This window comes from Trichosurus vulpecula, chromosome 8 (genome assembly GCF_011100635.1).
Source record: "Trichosurus vulpecula isolate mTriVul1 chromosome 8, mTriVul1.pri, whole genome shotgun sequence".
Lineage (NCBI taxonomy): Eukaryota > Metazoa > Chordata > Mammalia > Diprotodontia > Phalangeridae > Trichosurus > Trichosurus vulpecula.
This window is the reverse complement of record NC_050580.1, coordinates 266,604,425-266,624,265: the sequence shown is the minus strand read 5'-3', so window position 1 is coordinate 266,624,265 and position 19,841 is coordinate 266,604,425. Positions and strand designations below refer to the sequence as shown.

Here is a 19,841-nt window from a genome sequence, read left to right as displayed (position 1 = left end):
ACTTTCAGCTACTAAACCAAAGCCTCGACCTGTGTGCTAAGTGGAGGAATATGGTAGACAAAGACAAGAACAATTTAGAGTACAAACACAACTATAAAACTTTACAGAGGATGGTGATGAAACGTCACAAGTGAGGAATCACAAAACAGTGAAATTCAGAGGAAGGCAAATTGAGCCTGCAAAAAACTTGATGTGAGATAGCTACAACTAGGCCATATCATCTTGAGAACATCCATAAATGTAACTAGAAGGATAGTAAATAGATATGAGATGGGACAGGTGTGGTAGCACTGCTAGAGGGACCTAATCTCATCAATACATTGGAACATTTGCACTTCAGTCCTAAATGTGCTATAAGAAATTTCTAGAGGCAATATAATTTTTGAACATACTTAGTAATCAATATTCAAGATATCTCAAAAAAGAAAAAATTCCAAAAGAAAAGATTACTACCAAAAAAGTGACCAAGATGAAATCAATAATTACTGTTACAGTTACTGTGATTCATTTCTCATTTGTACAAAATCTATATGAGAACGGTCTATGCATGTATCACTGATGAAAATATGAGAAGGAAAGAGGCAGGTTTTATAAACAACTTTGTACATAATCGCACAACTCACTAAGACATTTAGGAGAGCGAGATCTTTTAGTGTTACTGCTTATTGACTTAAACATATTTTTGACACGGTAGAACAAAACCCAGATCAGGTGACACTACTCCTACTGGTGAATAAAATCCATTTTGGCTGCTAAAGATGTGTGGCCTCATTGCTAGAAATACCATTCACAGACATAGACCAGCAACTCTTCTATTGGAAGTATTAGAAAACTGCTTAGGGAGCTGAATAGTTAAGTGGCTTGCCCATTCAACAGTCAGAATGTGCCAGAGACAGGACTTGAACCTAGGTCTTTCTAACTCCATTCCATGCTGCCTCTCAGGGTACAATGTATTAGTAATAGTTACTTTCATGAGATAGAAGGCATTATCATGGATAGGCTTATACGACCAAAAAGCAAGATGGCTGAATGAATGAATGAATAAAAAAGCACTTATTGCGTGTTTATTACATTCTAAGCACTTTACTAAGTCCTGGAGATACAAATTAAAAAAGGATATAGTCCCTATTCTCAGAGAGTTCACGTTCTTAAGTAGATGAGAAAAATACGGCAGGGGTTCCCAAACTTATTTGGCCTACTGCCCCCTTTTTTAAAAAAAAAAATTACTTGCAGTCCCCCTGGAAATCTACTTTCTTTAATCCTTTAATAGTTTTCTTTTGAAATTTGCATCATTTCAAAAAGATATAATTTTTTTTAAAATGACATCTTAAATTTAATATTGCAAATTTGTTTTTTCTTGCATTAAAATTTTGATGATGCAATATTACATCATGTATCCATGTATTATTATATTGTAAACAAGTCATTATATGCACATATTCCTGCCAGTACATGCTGGACTTCCTGACAATGTGCAACAAGTTTGCCTGCCAACACTTGCCTGTTAAGACCTGTCAGCAGACTTGACTACTGATGGGTTACAACTTGCATTTTGTGTATTTATTTGGAAAATAATGTTACACAATAGATAAAACATGTATGAATGGTTTTTCTAAATTTTCTTATCTTCTCTTCTTTCCTTATGTTTCCACCACCCCCTTATTTTTATTCAATGCCCCTCAGTTGCACCTGAGGCTATTAAAGCCCCCTGGGATCATCCCAGCACCGCCAAAGGGTGGTATCACCCACTTTGGGAATCTATGAAATATAGCAATGTTTAGCTATGGGGCAGTTGGAAAAGCCTAGAGGTTCTAAAGATTCAATGGCAGGACACTGGCGAGGCTGAGGAATGGTTAGGGTACATTTTAGTATCTGCTCTGGAGGACAGAAAGCCTTTAGGAGACTGGTACATCACTACTGAGAAGGAAGGCTTAAGGGTTAATGTGCAGCAGGGATTCTGGGTTCCCTCTAGCTAGGATAGGATTGAGAAATCAATGTCCAGCCAGGGAAGAAATAGAGAAAGGAATATTGGCAGGAAGGTTGGAGATGGAATGAGATAGGGGAGACAGTGAAGGAGAGGTAAGAAGAGAGGGAAAGATGACCTTCCCTTGGAGTAAGCTCTGGCTAGGATGTTCCAGGTTATCACTTGGGCTCACTTGCAGTCAATTCTGCTAGGAGAAGTCACATGTGTTCTCCAAAAGCACCCCACTATGCAAAAATTTTACAATAAAAACCATGGACCTTATGGGACAGAGGGATTTAGGGGCACAATGCTAAAAAAAACTTTGTCAGTGACACATAAAAATATAGATAGGATCCTAATAAAAACAGTAGCACAGTTAATGGTTAAGAAATAAACATTACAAAAAAATAGTAGCCTCAGGCTGTTGCTCTGCTACCCAGCAACAAGACCAAGGCAGAAGGGAATGGGGGTGGTTCAGACCATCCCTTCTTTGCCAACAGTTCCTACCACACCAGAAGACAGACAATAAATATGGAACTTTACCTTGCCAAAGACCCAAGGTGTGCTTGTGGAAGTGGTTTGGGTATTGGAAGGGTTACAGCTTGCAATTACTGTGAAGTGATGCAGTTTTCTGTCTTATTGAGGAAGAAATCTCAAAGAAGCAAACTTGAAATTAGATTTATGCTCAAAATGTTCCTTTATATATCAGTTTTATTGGAACAAATTCACATTTTCAAAACATGCATTGTAGTAGAACTGACTACATCTTGTAAGAGTTAAGAACAGCAGATAGTATACTTTCTACACTACTCTCTATGAAATGTTAAAAACAAAAAAAGCAAAAAGCAGAAGATGACCTCCATCGTGTTAGGTAGGTCCTTTGTGAAAGACATATAGAAAACCATGGACAAAATCACACAGGATGAAGCTGTGAGCAATACTGGTAAAGGGAGTACCCATCTCAATAAGGTCAAAGAATATCCAACTAGTATAAATGCTCTACTAAAGTATATTTTCATGGAATAAGTTATTATAGAAAATAAACCATGATTTCATTTTACGTACTTATCAGAAATATATCATTACATTTAACACTTATCTATTTAGCAATATAGTTGTGCGCGTCATGAAGAACTCTTCTATATGTGAATAACATTGATTAAAATCCTACTTGAGTTGTTTCCAACTCTCCATGACTCCATCTGGGGTTTTCTTGGCAAAGATACTGGAGGGGTTTGCCATTTCCTTCTGCAGCTCATTTTACAGACAAGGAAACTGAGGCAAACAAGTTTAAATGACTTACCCAGGGTTCCACAGCTGATAAGTGTCTAAGGCCAAATTTGAACTCAGGTCCTCCTGACTCAAGAGCTGGTGCTCCATCCACTGCACCACCTAGCTACTACTATACCTCATTGTAGTAAAGATTACCTTGATGGGGTTTTTTTTTTAATTCTGGCATATATTATCAAGGGGGAAAGACCTTGAGACCTGAGACTGTATGATTTCTGAGGACCAGCCTAACTAAGTTTTGAAAAGGTCCATAATCAGAAGATGGGCTATTGGGTCAAAGTTTTGAGGGTTAGCTTTGTTTTTCAGTCACAGCAACTCAGGAAAGCTATAGCAGGAAGGGGCTGCAATCTGCCTCTGGAAAGGGAGTAATACTCAGAGTGATGAAATCACACATCCTTGACGTAAATAGCAGGTCAAAGTAATTATCTGTATTCTGATAAGCTTCTAACATAAGAAAATTTTAAATTGAGGTTATTTTCTGCTGAACTGGTTGCAAGATGTGGATTTAAACTGCACATCTCCATTTTTTTATAACCAAGAAGTTAAAATGATTTTTAGCATTCTTCATAGAGGACAGATACAGTGTTTACTGATTTCAGGAAGAAAAGGGGTGAGATTTATAGCTTTTATTTCCAATTCCATACTCTTTACTGTGTGTTGAATCTCTTCTCTGTTTATTTATTTATGCAAGGGGAATAAGCAAGTTTCTGATTATAATTTCACAGCCTCTTAGAATCCAAGCCAGGCGTGGGAACCTGCATGAGGCCACCTGTGGCCTTCCAGGTCCTTGGGTGCAGCCTTTTGATTGAGTCCAAATTTTACAGAACAAATCCTTTCATTAAGGGGATTTGATTCAGTCAAAGGGCCACACTTGAGAATCTAGGGGGCTACATGTGGCCTGGAGACCTCATGTTCCCCACCCCTGTTCCAGGCTCTCAGATCTAGGAACTGTTTCTTATATAGTTAAAGTACGAATAAAATATCTATTAAATTCTATTCATAAGGCCCTGTGCTAGACCCTATGGGGGAATACAAAGATAAATAAAATAAAAACAATAAAAAGATACAAAAATTACCCTCAATAAACTAATGATCCAAGAATAACAATGACCGATATTTATGTAGTGCTTTAAGTTTGAAAATTTATTTACAGAAATCATTTCAATTGATCCTCTCTACAGCCCTGAGGTAGATGCCATTATCTTTATCTTGCAAATGAGGAAAGGAAGACTCAAGAAAGATGGGTGACTTGTCCAGGGTCACACTGATAGCTATCTTTGTCAGAGGTGGGATTCAAACCCAGGTGTTCCCGATTCCAAATCCAGCCTTTAATTCCATTGACTAGGGAAACTCTTATGAGAAAATGCCAATAGCTATAACATAAGGTAAAATATGATGAGTGCTGTAAGAAGGGTATCGAGCACAGGGATTAAGGAACTCCAGAAATCCCTTCTGTCTTGAGAATCCGGAAAAGCTTCACTGAGGAAGTAGCATTGAAAGCAGGCTTGGAGAATGGCTAAGGTTTTGATGGAAGATAGCACAAGGAGGTATTCCAGGTAAGGAAAAGAGAAGATAAACCAAGGAAGTGCAGGTAATACTTGGAAATAATAAATAATCTATATAATTTGGCTGCACAAAGCCTACTTGTAAAGAATAGTGGCCAAAAAAAGGGTAGAAAAATAGCAAGACTCCCCAAGGGCTTTAAATCCAGGGCAAAGAGTTTGTTCTTCATTTGGTAAGCGGGGAAGTTTTTGTTTTTTTGGTTTTGGGGTGGGTTTTTTTTTAAACTGAGTAGTAACATTATGAAAGCGGGGCTTTGTGGGGGGAAAAAGGGCTCTGAGGGAAAAGAGCCCAGAAAGACCGGTTAAGTAGCTTTTTGCAATAGGTCAAGCAAAGTAACGGGGGCTGCTACAGAGCCTTGATAATTGCCCAAATGCTTCACAGGGGCTGTTGTTGAGGCCACAAAAGTGCTCTGTGAGTTCCTAAAGGAAAGGGTCTTAAACAAGAAAAGAGGAAATAAGCCAAGGAGAAAACAAAAAGGAAAGGATGAGGGAAGGAAACTAAAGTTTCCCAGGGTTATGGGAACTTTAAACAGAACTTCAAGGTTCTATCTTCTATCTTGTTTGGATTTGCTTGTTCCTAAATCATTGCCTTCTGCTTTGTTAAAATTAACGATTTTTCTTCCTTATTTTATCTGATTATTTGTTTTGTCAATTGATAGATAAATTTATGATTAATTTTTTTAAAGGCCTTAGATAATTGGGATGCATTAACCAAAAAAAAAAAAAAAAAGGTTCCCCACCTTCTCTTTTCAGAGCTTCTTACCTACCTTCAAGGAGTTTTCCTTCTATCGGGAAGACTGAACTGGTACATAGAGAAGCAAGATACAAGATGTATAAAAGGCGAAATATTTCTAAAATTCATTGGTGTAGAACAAATGTTCTTAACCCAGGGTCCCCGAATTTGTCAGTTTTTTAAAAACTCACTTAGTTCACGTCTGTAAATGGATTTCGGGGGAATTTGAGTTGGGGAATAATTACATCTTTATTTCAATATAATTGGTTTCCTTTGTATTTCCTCCGTATTTTATTTTATGCATTTAAAAATATTATTCTAAGAGGGGTCCACAAGCTTCACCATGCTGCCAAAGGCGTCTATGACCTAAAAAAAGATAAAGAACTTCTGCCTTACGTACACAATGAGACAGATAACAGAAACTGAGAATTGACATCATGAGCCCCCAAGGCCCCAAGTTCAAGTCCCGCTATTAGCCGGTTTTTGTCGTTTTTCTCCTGTCTTCCTTCTCTGGCATCTCAGCAAACAGAATGAGGCGCAAAAGCCAGAGGGGTGGGCTCTTCCTTGAGAACCGAGCGAGGGGAGGAGTGAGAGTCACGCCCCAGACCTGGAGGCCACGGGGAGGCAGGGGTGCAAGGGCAGAAGGGCGCCCTAGCACACCCAAGCGCAAGGCCTCTTTCCTCCCAGCTCCGGCGTCTCCGCCTCCTGCCCTGCCCTCCTCGCCTGGGCTCCTCCCAAAGGGAAGAGGCGGAAGCGGAGCCGGGCCACGCAGGGGCTGCCCGATGTCCCGGGGCCGCGGGCGATCTTCAGGTGCGCTCTCCGCCATGGCCGAGGCCGGCCGGCCGCCGCTGGCCCGCGTGCTCCTGCAGCAGTGCCTCCACGCCAAGCTGCAAGTCCGTCCCGCCCAGGACGGCGCCGAGGCGCAGTGGGTGGAGGTAAAGTCGGCCCCGTCAGAGCCCGTCCTAGCCCTCGTGCCGCAGGGCTCCTCAGGCCTCTGCAGCCCCTGCTCCCCTTCCTGCCCAGCAGCCGCCCTAGGCCTCGCTCCCCCCTGCCGGCTCCCACCCGGCGCAGGTACCTCCCGGGCCCTGGGAGATGCCGATGGCTGCGGCTCCGGCTCCGGCACGGGGGGCGCGCCCCGGCTCCGGCTTCGGCTCCGGCTCCGGCTCGCCTTAGGGCGCCTTCGGGGCGCGCGGGGCCGGTGCGGTCTGCCCCTTGGCGTGCGTGTCCGTGGAAGAGGGAGCTCCCCGTGGCCTAGGCTCGCCCCTCTCCTCCTTTTCCCGGGAGCAGGCAGGGTCTCCCCATGGAGGCTGGCTTCGCAGTTTAAGAACGAGAATCCGGCCCGCCCTGTGCTCAGTCTCCTGGAGCCGAGGTCTGGCCCTGGTTGCACCTGAGCAGGCTGCGGGCGGGGCGCCATGTGGATAGGAAATAGGAGTCCAGACTTTTGTGTGAGTGCGGCAGACCATGTTGAAGTTAGTCCGTGTGGACTTGGACTTGGGCAAAGGCCTGGAAAAGCGAAGGTTCCCACAAAGGCTTTATTTCCTGGAAAGTCTTTTAATGGGACTTATTTGCATGAGGAAAGGAGCTCTGTTCTTTATGACGCCTTAATGTTGGAGCTATATCTGTCTCTGACATCTTTCTTCTAGCATTCCAAGGTCTTTTATGTAAGAATGATTTCATCTATTCTACAAAACTTTGGGGGTTTTTTACACTAGCCTTAAAAAAAACCACCCAATTAAAATCTCCTTTAACTAAAACAACTGGAGATATAGGTAACACCCAGTATTATATTCTAAGCTTGACATGACTTCATCTCTACATATTTCTATTTTTAAAATATCCAAATTACAATTTTACCGCTAGTTCTCCTTTCATTGATAGTCAGCCGACCCAGAATTTTCAATCAGATTCTGGCGGTTTGGTCTCCCTGCCTTAAGTCTTCCCCTTACAATTCTTCCACACAACTTCCAAGGTTCTAGTCTGAAAGTTGGTAACAGTCATTGGCAAACTCAGTAAATTCCACTGTCTCCCTGTGAACTAGGATCATGTACAAACTCTCCCTTATTTGGCATTTGAAGCCCTTTAGAAGCTGACTGTAACCTAACACCGGGTTCATCATGCATCCATCACTTGTCTTCACATACTGTTCAGTCCAGCGAGACTGACTTTCCTGCTATTCTTCACTCGTAACACAGCACCACTAGTCTCTGTGTAGTACCTTCCTCTGTTTCTTAGAAACCTTAATTTGCTTCCGAGCTCAATGCATCTACCACCCCTTGTGGTCTTCCTGTTCTTCAACCTCCCTTACTGCCTGGCATTTATTTTGCACACACTTACATGTCTTGGAGAAGGAAATGGCAAACCAATCCAGTATCTTTGCCAAGAAAACCCCAAATGGGCTTACGAAGAGTCTGACACAAATTCAAGGACTGAACAATATGTTTACATGTTGTTTCCACTGCTGGGAATGTAAGCTTCTTGAGGACAGGATTGTCTTTTTTTTGGTTTTTAATATTTCCAGGGTCTACCATAGTGCCTGAAACTGTGATGATTAATAAGTGCTTATTGATTGAGTCTACTAACCTTTGTTAAGAATATTCATATTTTTAAAATTCCTATTTTCTCTCCCCTCGCTATACAAAAAAATCACTTTCTAAATATTTTCTTTTTCTTATATTTAAGAATTTCCTCATTTTCTTCTTTCCTTAATGGTCACTGTTCCATAACAGGGTAAATTAAACTTCTTCTGTTTTTACTTCCATGTTGAAAACTGTTGGTTCTATGATTGTCACATAATGGTTTAATTTTCAGTGTACTTATCTTCTGTACCTCTTCCTTTTCTTTTCCCATGTTTTTTATAAATACTATGCTTCATTTCCTTTATACAGAAGGTCTCCCTTCCTTTTCTCCAAACACCCACACTAAATTAGTTTAACTTATAACTTATAATAAATTATAATAAATTAACTTACAATAAATAATTGGGAATCCTTAAGTACCCTTCTTTCTATACAGTCATTTAGAGTTCTTGTATGAAAATTTTCAAGTAGCATTATTTGGCTTTATTTTTTCAAGTGACAACTCCACTGCCTTTTCCCTTAAAATGTCATAACTTTTTAAGTTCAGGAGAGAAGTTATTACTTGGAAGGAGAAATGACTAGGTCTTAATGATAAGTATTGATAGGACAAACTGTAAAAGACTTTAATGAGTAGTGACTGTGGACAGCTGGAAGGAACTGGGATCTATCTCAGGGAAGAAAAAGCTATTTAATTCTGGTGTTCTGTCGCTGTTTGACTTTGCTACAGCACTAATTGACTGGACTTGTGTTATAGTAAGAAAGTCCATTACTAAGGTTGCCACGCCCAGCAGCATGATTCACTTTTACACCAGGCCAGGTGTATCAGCACAGCCATAAACACAACATTGACAATAATCATGAATACGTCTTTGTAGTTCTGTATCGTAAAGTGTGCGGGACCCTCCATATAGAAGGTAGAAGAAGTAAAACATTTACTCAGACCCAGATAACCATATCCCATAACCAAATGTTCAGCTCCCACGACCAGTCAGCCCACTTTATCATAACAGGAAGGAACTTAAAACACAGTATCACACCTTGGAGCCTTGCCATCCCCAAAACCTCTCCAACCCCCTGCTGGGATCTTCCCCAAAATAACCTCACAGCACAGCTATCACAGTCTCCCCAGCTATCACAGATGGGCTGTCTTTACCTCAGCTCTAACTATCATGATGGCTATTAACAGGCATAACAGCTCGCTCGCTCTCAGCATTTCCTGTGACAGAACTTCTTTTTCCTCTCAGTAAGCTCCTCCCACCACATATGACTTAAGCTTCCTGTGCCATAAGCAGGTCACAAGGCCTATTAATGGGTGGGAAAGATCTTCAAATCTAAAGTGCTGTTACACCAGGGTGTACTGTTACAGAAATAGGCATAGGCATCCTCCTTTCCTTTTTTGCCAGTTACTAGAATGCTGGGTAAGGGTAGGGCTGGATGACCTCTGAGGAACCTTACTCAGGAATCACAAGCCTGCGAGGCAGTTTGTGTAAATATTTTCCTCAGATTCAGAAACTGAGTCTCTGAGAGTTTAAATACCTTGATCACGTTCACTGAGCAGGTGGGTATCTGAGGCCACATTTAAATCACAGTCTCCTGAAATCATACTACTTTTGAAAGCATTATAATGCCAATTTTAATATAATTTAAAGAAAAAATTTCTAAGCTCTAATAGTAGACTCATTTCAAATATCAAGAACAACAAAGGAAGAATTTGAAGTTCAGGGATGGCATTATACCTCTATAGTATGTGACTATTCTGGAGGAAGTGAATTTTTATGCAGCAGGCAGCATTGTTGTTACACAAAGCTATAAGGGAGAAGTTAGATGGTTCCTGGTGCTGGGAGGTCTTCAAGCAAAGGCTGGATGACTGCTTGTTGGCTATGATACAAGGGATTCCTAATTAAGTACTGATGATCTCACATGATTCTTCCAACCTTAAGATTCTTTGATTCCAGACTAGAAATAATAAGTGAGTTAACCAAAATACCAAATAAATTGATCAATTTAGTCCCTAAATTTTAATTTATCAGCTATGCCAAGCTTTCTTTTATGTCTGTCAGTAAATAATAGTGAATAAAAGTGTAGACATAAATGCCATTTGTTAGTAAGTGGGACATGGTAAACGAAGTGTTTCCAAGTTTTCCCATCTCATTCAAGGGGAAAGAGAATGGTTGATATTGTCCTGACATCTCTGATTAGCAGTAAATATGCCTTTCCAAATGTATCATATAAAGATGTAGCATTCATTTTTCACGGGATAATTTGCTTCCTTTGCTTCTGCTAACTATTTTTCAGCTTAAATAATTTTGGAAGGAAATGATTCCCTAAGTGCTTGATAACTGGATACAATTTGATCTTCCAGACTCAGAATTAAATAATCAAATGTATTTAGAAAATAGCTCTTTGCCTTCCTTTGCCTTTGACCTCTGTACTGATAATGCATGTATAGATTCTTCCACTGCTGTCATTATAGGTGTCTCTTATGTAGGTTATATTGTTTTGTGTTTTTTTTTTCCTTTTGGGGTGTTTTTTGTTGTTTTTTTTTATTATATTGTTTTTAAGCCCTGTAGAGAAGTTAATTTCTAATTTTTTAAACACTTTGCTGATTTGTCACAGGTTCCGAGAGCATTAGTAATCTATGTCTGCTTCTTCAAAGGTGCTGAAGAAGACCTTCTACCTAAAATGGGTATGTATGCAACTTTAGCCATTATATTTTCTTTCTTAATGTACAGAATGAGCAGAAACTAGTGAAGTGAAAGTAAAGAATGCGAAGGACCATAATTAGCCTCAAGATCCTCTGCCTTTGAAAATTTGTGTTAGTGGGGGTAGTCAAGAGAATGCTATGTACATCTTAACTCTGGATCATCTAGCTCAGAGGATCATAGCCAGAGGGGACCTTAGGGATCATCTAGTCTAGTGGTGTCAAATTCAAATAGAAACGGACCATGGACCACATAGAAATGGAGCCGTATTGACTTAGAAAACCACAAATTAACATTATCTATGTTGTGTTGCATTTTTATTTATTCTGTTAACTATTTCCCAATTGCATTAGTTCTAGAGGTACTTGGAAGTATATTTGACCCCTCTGATCTAGGCCAGCCCTCTTCATTTTACAGTTGAGGAAACCAAGGCCCAGAGAAGATATGTTACTTGCCCAAGGCTAGAGGTAGGGTTTGAAACACATCTTCCTGACTCCCAAGTCCAAGATTCTATCCACTGGGCCAGGTTACCTCTCAACTTCCTTTCTGTTTTGGAATTGCTATTCATTGCCCGTAGCCTTAGAGATAACAGCGTGTAGTGGATATGGAGCGCTTGGAGTAAGGAAAACCTAAGTTCCAATCCCACCTCTGACATTGACTAGGGAAAAAGGAAAGGGAATAAGCATTTATTAAGGACCTATGTGCCAGGCACTGTGCTAAGCATTTTACAAATATTATCTCATTTCCTCTCATTTGATTTACTAGCTTACGTGACCCTGGTTCACCTAATCTCTGTGTCACAGCAACACCCTATAACTGAATTTATAGGTTTCCATCTGCGTTGATGAAAGAGTTCCCTGAACTGACGGATGCATAGATCTGTCAAATATGTGTGTCCTTCCTCTAGCCTGTACCAATTCCTGTATTCTAGAGCATGAGGTACGCAAACATAGGGCGTTCCAAAAGTCTGTAAAGCCACACTGAGACTTTTGAGACAATCTATACAGTGAAAGCTTTTTGGAATACACTTTATTATATCGTTGATTTGGATATGTCCTCTTTTCCCCAAAATGTAACAACTTGTTATGTCAGCAAAATCCTGCTCTAACAGGACTGACTTTTAAGTCACATATTGGTCATTAGTGTCATCTTCGTGGATGAGGGGCAGCAGCTACATGTGCTAATAAATAGAAAAGACATTCAGAAGTACAAGTAGCGGAAATGGGTACATTTAGGACAGGATGATTCAAAAGAGTCATTTTTAAATCAGGAGAAGCTCTTTAAAAGTGGTGAAACTTCACGCAATCTGAAAACAGGGGGAAATAACATATTGTATAAATATATACACACAAGATTGAAATGAAGAAAAACAATTCAAGTAAGTGCATCAGCTGCTTAGATCTGGTTCAAAGATTTGCAATAGAAAGAATGCTAAATTTGGCGACAGAACTGAAGGTCACATCCTGTATTTGTCACTAAATATGTAACCTTGGCAAGACACTTAACCTCTCTGGGCCTCAGTTTTCCCATCTGTAAAGTGTAAGACTAGATGGCCCCTAAGGCCCCTTAATTCGATGATCTACATACCATGTTACCCAATAACAAAATTAAATCATACGCCGATATATCTATAGTTTCTTTATCTGTTCAGCTTCAACACAATTGGATATCAAGAGTTCATTTCAAATAAAAAACAATCAGGCATTGTTGGTTATTTGGTATTCTATTTGAGAATTTGGGAGGCTTTATGGTCTCTCAAATTCAATGTACATTTATTAAGTGCCTACTTTGTGCAAAACCTCCACAAAAGTCCTAATTTAATGCCTCATAATACCACAGAAGGAACCCTGAATTCTCAAAGGCTATGCCAGGGACTGGGCAGCTAGGTGGCACAGTGGATAGAGTGCTGGGCCTGGAGTCAGGAGGACTTGAGTTCAAATCAAGCCTCAAACACTAGCTATGTGACCCTGGGCAAGTCACTTAACCCTGTTTGCATCACTTTCCTCACCTGTAAAATGAGCTGGAGAAAAATGGCAAACCATTCTAGTACTTTGGCCAAGAAAACCCCAAATAGGGTCATGAAGAGTCAGACCCAAATGAAAAATTACATGCCAGGGACTAAAGCTCTGGCAAGCTCTGCCATCCTGGCCAAGATTTTAAGTAGTGGCCAGTAAAAGGCTGTCAATGGAGGACTAGAAGCTTATCTTCAGAAGGTTTTTTTGTTAAGTGCTTAGGTTTTTTTGTATGTTTTTAGCCACAGCAACCCACGAAGGCATGGTAGGATTGTGATTTTTCTCATTAGAGGGAATACTACACTAATGAAATCATGGATCCTGAGATATTTTTTTAATAAATAATAAATTCTACACATTACTTTCAAAACTGCCCTGCTTATTTGTGCTTCCGTCTGAACTTTCATCTGTTGTTTCAATAGGCCCCCTCTTTTGGCATCTTTATTGCTAATCCCCCTTCCCAATTAAAACCCAAGAGAAAGAAAGGGAGGGGAAAAACCCTAGTGTTAAGTAAGCAGAGTCAAGCCAAACAGATGCACACAATGGCCATGTCTAAAAAGTGTATATGTCTTCAACCTCGTGTCTGTCCTTCCTGCCAGGAGATGAGATACATGCTTCGCTTTAGGTCCTCGGGAGATAGGCTTGCTCATTGTGTTGATCAGAGTTCTTAAGTTTTTCAGAGTTGTTTTTCTTTGTTTTGTTGTTGCTGCCTCTGGTCTTTTAGCTCTGCTCACTTCATCTTCTGTAATTCAGACTACCCAGGATTCCCTGGAATGGCCTCTTTTGTCATTTCTAATGGTATAATAACGTTCCTTTACCTTCACATACCACAATTTGTAATATGTGAATGTAAGATTCAATGCATCATCCTACAATTCCTCGAGGGCAGGCACTTTTACTTTGTCTTTATAGCCTCGGCACCTAGCATGATGCCTGGCACAGAGCAGGCTCCTAATAAATGTTCGTTGATTGACTGATAGGGACTGAGGCTGTGAAATAAGTGAGACATGATTCCAGTCCTCCAATAGTTTACAGTCTAGTAGATGAGGAGAGATTCGTACAAAAACAAGTAGAATATAAAGTATACGAGAAGTACAAACCAAATGATGCAGCCTTCCAATCCACTCTCTCCCTTTTGGTGCCCTAAGCAGTTCCTAGCTTTTGTGTGTTAAACTTACATCCATCCCTTATGGGTAAATGGCCAATAGTTAGGTTTTGGAAGGGGACCCAGGTGGAACTAGGAAGTGTCTACAGGGCCGTACACCGACCCCCACAACTCCTCACCTTGAAGCCCTCTATTCCTGACCATTCTTCTCTGCCCCTACTTAAGTCACAATCCTGTCCTTAGTACAAAGTCCCAATCTGTTCATCCCACTCTCCCTCGAGGCCCCCTTTCCAATGTAGCTTCATAAGATGTGGTCCTGGCATTTCAAGTTAAAATTCTGAATGCATTTTCCCAGAGGAACATCATTACATTTAGTGGTTAAGCTCTATTGTACTGTCTGTATAGGAGAATACTTCAGGACCAGAAATTAAAGGCCTTTGTGGCCTTTACAACTTAAGGCCTGACAACTTAACTACTACATGTTAACATTGTTTCTCTGGAAAAATGAATTCTGAGCGAGCTATTTAACATAAAATGATCTTTTGAATCATAACCGTCTGATAAAATCAAGATTCAGTTGATAAATCAATCAGTAATCATTTATCAAGTACCTACTATGTGCTAGGCATTCTGCTGTTGGGAGCGAGCATCCTGCAGTGCTGGATTTCACAGTTGGGGGACCTGAGTTCAAATCTTTGTTCTGCTTTCTGATCTGTGTAAGCTAGAGGGAGTCACAACCTCCTTGAGCCTGTTTCCCCAGGGGAAGGAACAGGGCTTGTACTAGGTGACCTCAAAGCTCCCTCCCTTCTTAAAATCTAAGAGCCAGGTTTGTTTGGGTTTCTTTTGTTTTTTTGTTTTTTGTTTTTTGTTTTTTGTTTTTTTTCTGTAGGGAACCTACTAACAGCATTAGTCAAGTTCTCAGGTATAACCAGCAGAGGGAGGTATGTGGTAGCTCTGTGCATACTTCTGTCCTGACTTCACAGTGACTGCATTGGTCTTCTACTCATCAGGAGCCTAGGTGGTGAATTAACCTTTAAACCACTGCCATACCTTGGAGAGCTACACCTCCCCTGAGAAGCCAGCTGTTCAATTAGTGGGCAGTATGGCAAAATCCAAATAGAGAAAATAAAGTAGATGTTAGTTAATGCTGAGTAACTCTTAGATATCCTGCCTCTCAAGGATTTTTAGCCAAATAAAACCTTGTTTTGAGAGAAAAATCTACTGGAGTTCCCCCTGTTTTCCCACAGTATCCATTTAATATTCCTTTAATTCTAATTAGGGATTAGCTTCTATCTCTAAAAGACAAATTGTTTCCACCTCCCATCTGTAGGCATGTTTTTGCTACACTGATTTTCTGTGGGAATTAATTTCACATAGTTTTTCTCCATCTCTAGTGGCCACTGTTGATTTTGTAAATACAAGTCAGGATTCAGAAGAGTACTTCTAATTCAGAAGCTATTTCTTGAGCATTTTTAATGGTAGATATTTGTGGGTGTTGTGTACTTTTTGTGTAAATTGCTTGAGAATAGAGATTGTTTCACTTTTTTAAAAAATATATATTCGTATACCTAATGCCCACACAGTGACTGACCCAAACTAGACAATAAGTAAATGCCTGGGTATTTCTTTGTTGCTGTTCTTTTGGAAAAAGGCAGCATGGCTAGAGTGCTGGCCTTAGGAATCAAGAATACCTAGGCTCACATCCCACCTCTGATGCTTATTAATTGTGTGACAATTCACCTGACATTTATGTGCTTCAAGCAGCTCCCTAGGACTCAACTATCAATTCACAGGCTATTTGAAGTCTGCTCCCATGGAGGCTTCCCCTCAGTGACAAAATCACAAATCCTTAAATTTCCCTCATGTAATTCCAAGTTTCAGTCACAATAGCAGGCTCTATTTAGAATCCCAGGTGAATTGTTTTTATGCGGGTGTAAAATATCTACAAAACCATAAATCTGTATAATGGCTTATAATTCTGTAATCATAGCATTGTTATTATATTAAGTTACAGTAATACAGCATTGTTAGACAAAGGTAGTACTGCTTATCCCGCATTTGCTTTCTTGGAGTTGTTCTTCTAAATAGAAATGATGTATTTCTAATGATTCCTTTGCTCATATCTCCTCTGACCTCAACCAACCAATGACATTTGTGAGATGGCTGTTTCATACTAGTCTAGTATGATTTTCTAGGGTTTCTTGAATATGTGCTAAATTCATCAATCCTTTCATTTTCTGTGGTGTTGATATCACTCTACTGTAATGAAATAGAGCAAAAGCCAACCAAACTATATGATACTTGGATTCATAAACCTTAGCCTCATTAGCAAAGTCTAAGCTAAAAACACCCCATGAACTAGAACTTTTCATCTAATGCTGTGTGCTGTGTAGAACAGAATTAACAGTAGCTTCATCTTGGACTCTCATTCAAGAGGATTCCATTACCGAAGCATACGAAGGCCTATAAGTCCCTTGACATGTACCTGCAGGACAGCATTATCTCAAGACCCCAGCATATGGTTATGTTTAAAAAAAAAAACCTACCTAGGGATTTCATATTGGTGTCACATTAACTATTAATTCAATTTTGAGACATCATATACTATATAATACTGCTATTTGTATTTAGGGTTTGGGGTTTTTTTTGTTGTTTTTGTGTTTTTTAGCTTAACAAACATTTTAAAATGTCTAAATAAGGATTTGGGTTGAGATACATGAACCGACAAACCAGCTTTTTAAACATGATTTTTGGATTCACTGAGGGTTGGTGGTTTCTTGGGGGGTTTTATTGGTTTGACTTTTCACTTTAGAATGTTTTTCCTCCCAGTTAGCACACTGTTGAATGTGAAATTAAGTGAGACCGAAAATGGCAAGCACGTATCCATATTGGATCTACCTGGGAACATCCTCATTATTCCTCAAGCCACCCTTGGAGGAAAAGTGAAAGGAAGAAACATGCAGTACCACACCAACTCTGGAAAAGAAGAAGGATTAGCTCTTTATTCTCAGTTTGTGACTCTGTGTGAAAAAGAGCTTGCTGCAAATAGTAAATGTGCAGAAGCTGGTATGGTGGTGAGACACGGAACATATGGGAACAGACAAGTGTTAACGCTTGATACCAATGGACCCTACACACACCTGATTGAGTTTTGAAAAGTTTGTATAACAGTATTCTAGGATGAAATGGTCAGGACTGGAATTACTAGAGGGTTTTTGTCTTTTTAAGATCTGTCATTACAAGATTTACCGCATTTTGACATTTAGAACGACTGGTGTCTCCACTGAATAGAGTGGGTTATAGTTTCAAGTCTCCTGCTAGCTTGGGCAACTTCACCTTTAATTCATTCTACCATCCTTTTAAAAGTTTTGAAGATACCTTCACAACATTTATTTTCCATCCAAATGAAAAAGAATTATTTTAAAATCCAAATTATTAAAGTCTCTCTCCCAAACAGATTCTATGTGTTTTGTGATATAAGATAATTTATTTAATACCTCCACAGAGCCATTATATCATTGGTATAGATGATCTAGGGGTAGGTAGGTGGTACAGTGGCTAGAGTGCCAGGCCTGGAGTCAGGAAGTCCTCAATTTAAATCTGGCCTCAGCCATTAGCTGTATGATCCTGGGAAAGTCACTTCACTTTGTTTGCCTCAGTTGCCTCATCTGTTAGATGAGCTGGTGGAGGAAGTGGCAGACCCCTCCAGTATCTTTGCCAAGAAAGCCCCAAATGGAGTCACCGAGAGTCAGATATGACTAAAATGACTGAACAACAACAAATAGGGCATCTCCTCACCAGTACAGATGATAACTTCTGCTCCCATATCATCCTTGCCCATGTAGTTCCATAAATCTCTCTCATAGGTTATCCACCAGATACACAGGAGACTTTCGTCTGCTAGTTTTTTGGTTTGTTTATTAACATTCTGTGGATGCCCTGTAATCCTCAAATTATCATGTTTCCTCCACTCTTGCTAGATAACAGATACGCCTCCTTTTTCAGTCAATGTGTCTCCTTGTTTGTGGGAAGTATCATAGTGCAATGGAAAGAATAAGAAATTTGGGGTCTCAAAACCTGAGTTCTAAACCCAGACCTACTGCTTATTACGTACTGTGTAATCTTGGGAAAATCACCTACCCTCTCTGGGCATCGATTTTCTCATCTGTAAAATGAAAAAGTAGACTAGATATCCTCCGAAGTATCTTCTAGCTTTAGATCTGTGGTCCTGTAACATTTCTTATTCGTTGTTGGCAACCTACTTAGACCTACAGGGATCCTTAGAGACATTAAGACTTACTGGGTGACAGGCTGGACCTTGAGTTAGAAAGACCTAAGTATGAATCCTGCTCTGTGACTTACTAGCTCTGTGATAATAACAGCAACTACCTCACATAATTGTTGTTTAAAGATAATATATGCAAGTTTCATGTATAAGGATGAGCTAAAAAATGAGTAAGAAACAGAAAAGAGTCCTGACTATAGAAAGCTACTATGGAGACAGGGAAGATCAAAATACAGACTCAGAAGAGGACAAAACTGTCATAATGCATACATGTAAAACCTCAAAGGGTAATATGAATTGGTCTCAGTCCCAAAAAGTCCTCTTAGAAGAGCTCAAAAAGGACTTTAAAAATCAAGTAAGAGAGGTAGAAGAAAAATTGGGAAAAAAGAAATGAGAGTTTCACAGAAGAATTATGAAAAAAGAGTCAGCAGCTTGGAAAAAGAAGCACAAAAATTGACTGAAGAAAACAATTACTTGAAAAACAGAATTGGCCAAATGGAAAAAAAAAAAGATCCACTGAAGAAAACAACTCTTTTAATAGTAGAATTGGCCTAATGGAAAAGGAGGTACAAAAGCTAACAGAAGAAAGCAATTTCTTAAAAATTAGAATTGGGCAAATGGAAACTAATGATTCTATGAAACATCAAGAATGAGAAAATAGAAGAAAATGTAAAGTACCTCATTGGAAAAACAATTGATCTGGAAAATAGATCCAGGAGAGAGAATTATTATTAGACTACCCAAAGGCCATAATAAAAAAAGAGCCTGGACGGTATCTTTCAAGAATTTATTCAGGAAAACTACCTTACTGTCCTAGGATCAAAGGGTAGAATAGTCATTGAAAGAGTCTACTTCCTGGAAGAGATCTCAAAATGAAAACTCCCAGGAATATTATAGTCAAATTCCAAAATGATCAGGTCAAGGAGAAAATACTATAAACAGCCAGAAAGAAACAATTCAAATATCAAGGAGCCACAGTCAGGACTACATAGGACTTAGCAGCCTCTACGTTAAAGGGTTGGAGGGCTTGGACCATGATATTCTGGAAGGCAAAGGAGCTTAGATTACAACCAAGAATCATCTGCCCAGCAAAATTGAGCATAATTTTCCAGGGTAAAAGATGGCTATTCACTGAAATAGAGGACTTTCAAACTTTCCTGATAAAAAGACCAGAGCTGAACAGAAAATTCGATCTTCAAATACAAGACTCAAGAGAAGCACAAAAAGGTAAACAGGAAATGGAAAAAACAAACAAACATGTTATTCAATGAGATTAAACTGTTTACATCCCTACACGGGAAGATGGTACTTGTAACTCTTAACCGAATCTCTATTAGGGCAGTTAGAAGGAGTATACATAGACATTATGGGTATAAGTTGACTTTGATATGATGATATAAAAAAAATTAAGGGGTTAAAAAAAAGGATTGTACTGGGAGTAGAGGAAAGGGGGAGGCAGAATAGGTAAATTACATCACATGAAGAGGTGCAAAAGACCTATTATAATAAAGGGAAAGAAGGAAAGGGGTGAGAATTGTTTGAACCTTACTGTCACCAGATTTATCTCAAAGAGGGAATAACATACACACCCAGTTGGGTATAGAAATTTATCT

The 19,841-nt window shown here is 39.6% G+C and overlaps 1 protein-coding gene across 1 annotated transcript; it reads left to right on the top strand.

Annotated features, from left to right (window-relative positions):
• Window positions 1-6,300: 6,300 nt before the first annotated feature.
• Window positions 6,301-17,401, top strand: DTD2 (D-aminoacyl-tRNA deacylase 2). Its single transcript, XM_036735657.1, has 3 exons — window positions 6,301-6,483; window positions 10,741-10,810; window positions 16,773-17,401. The coding sequence occupies exons 1-3, from the start codon at window positions 6,331-6,333 to the stop codon at window positions 17,096-17,098; spliced, it is 549 nt and encodes a 182-aa protein (XP_036591552.1). The 5' UTR covers window positions 6,301-6,330; the 3' UTR covers window positions 17,099-17,401.
• The last annotated feature ends 2,440 nt before the right edge of the window (window positions 17,402-19,841 follow it).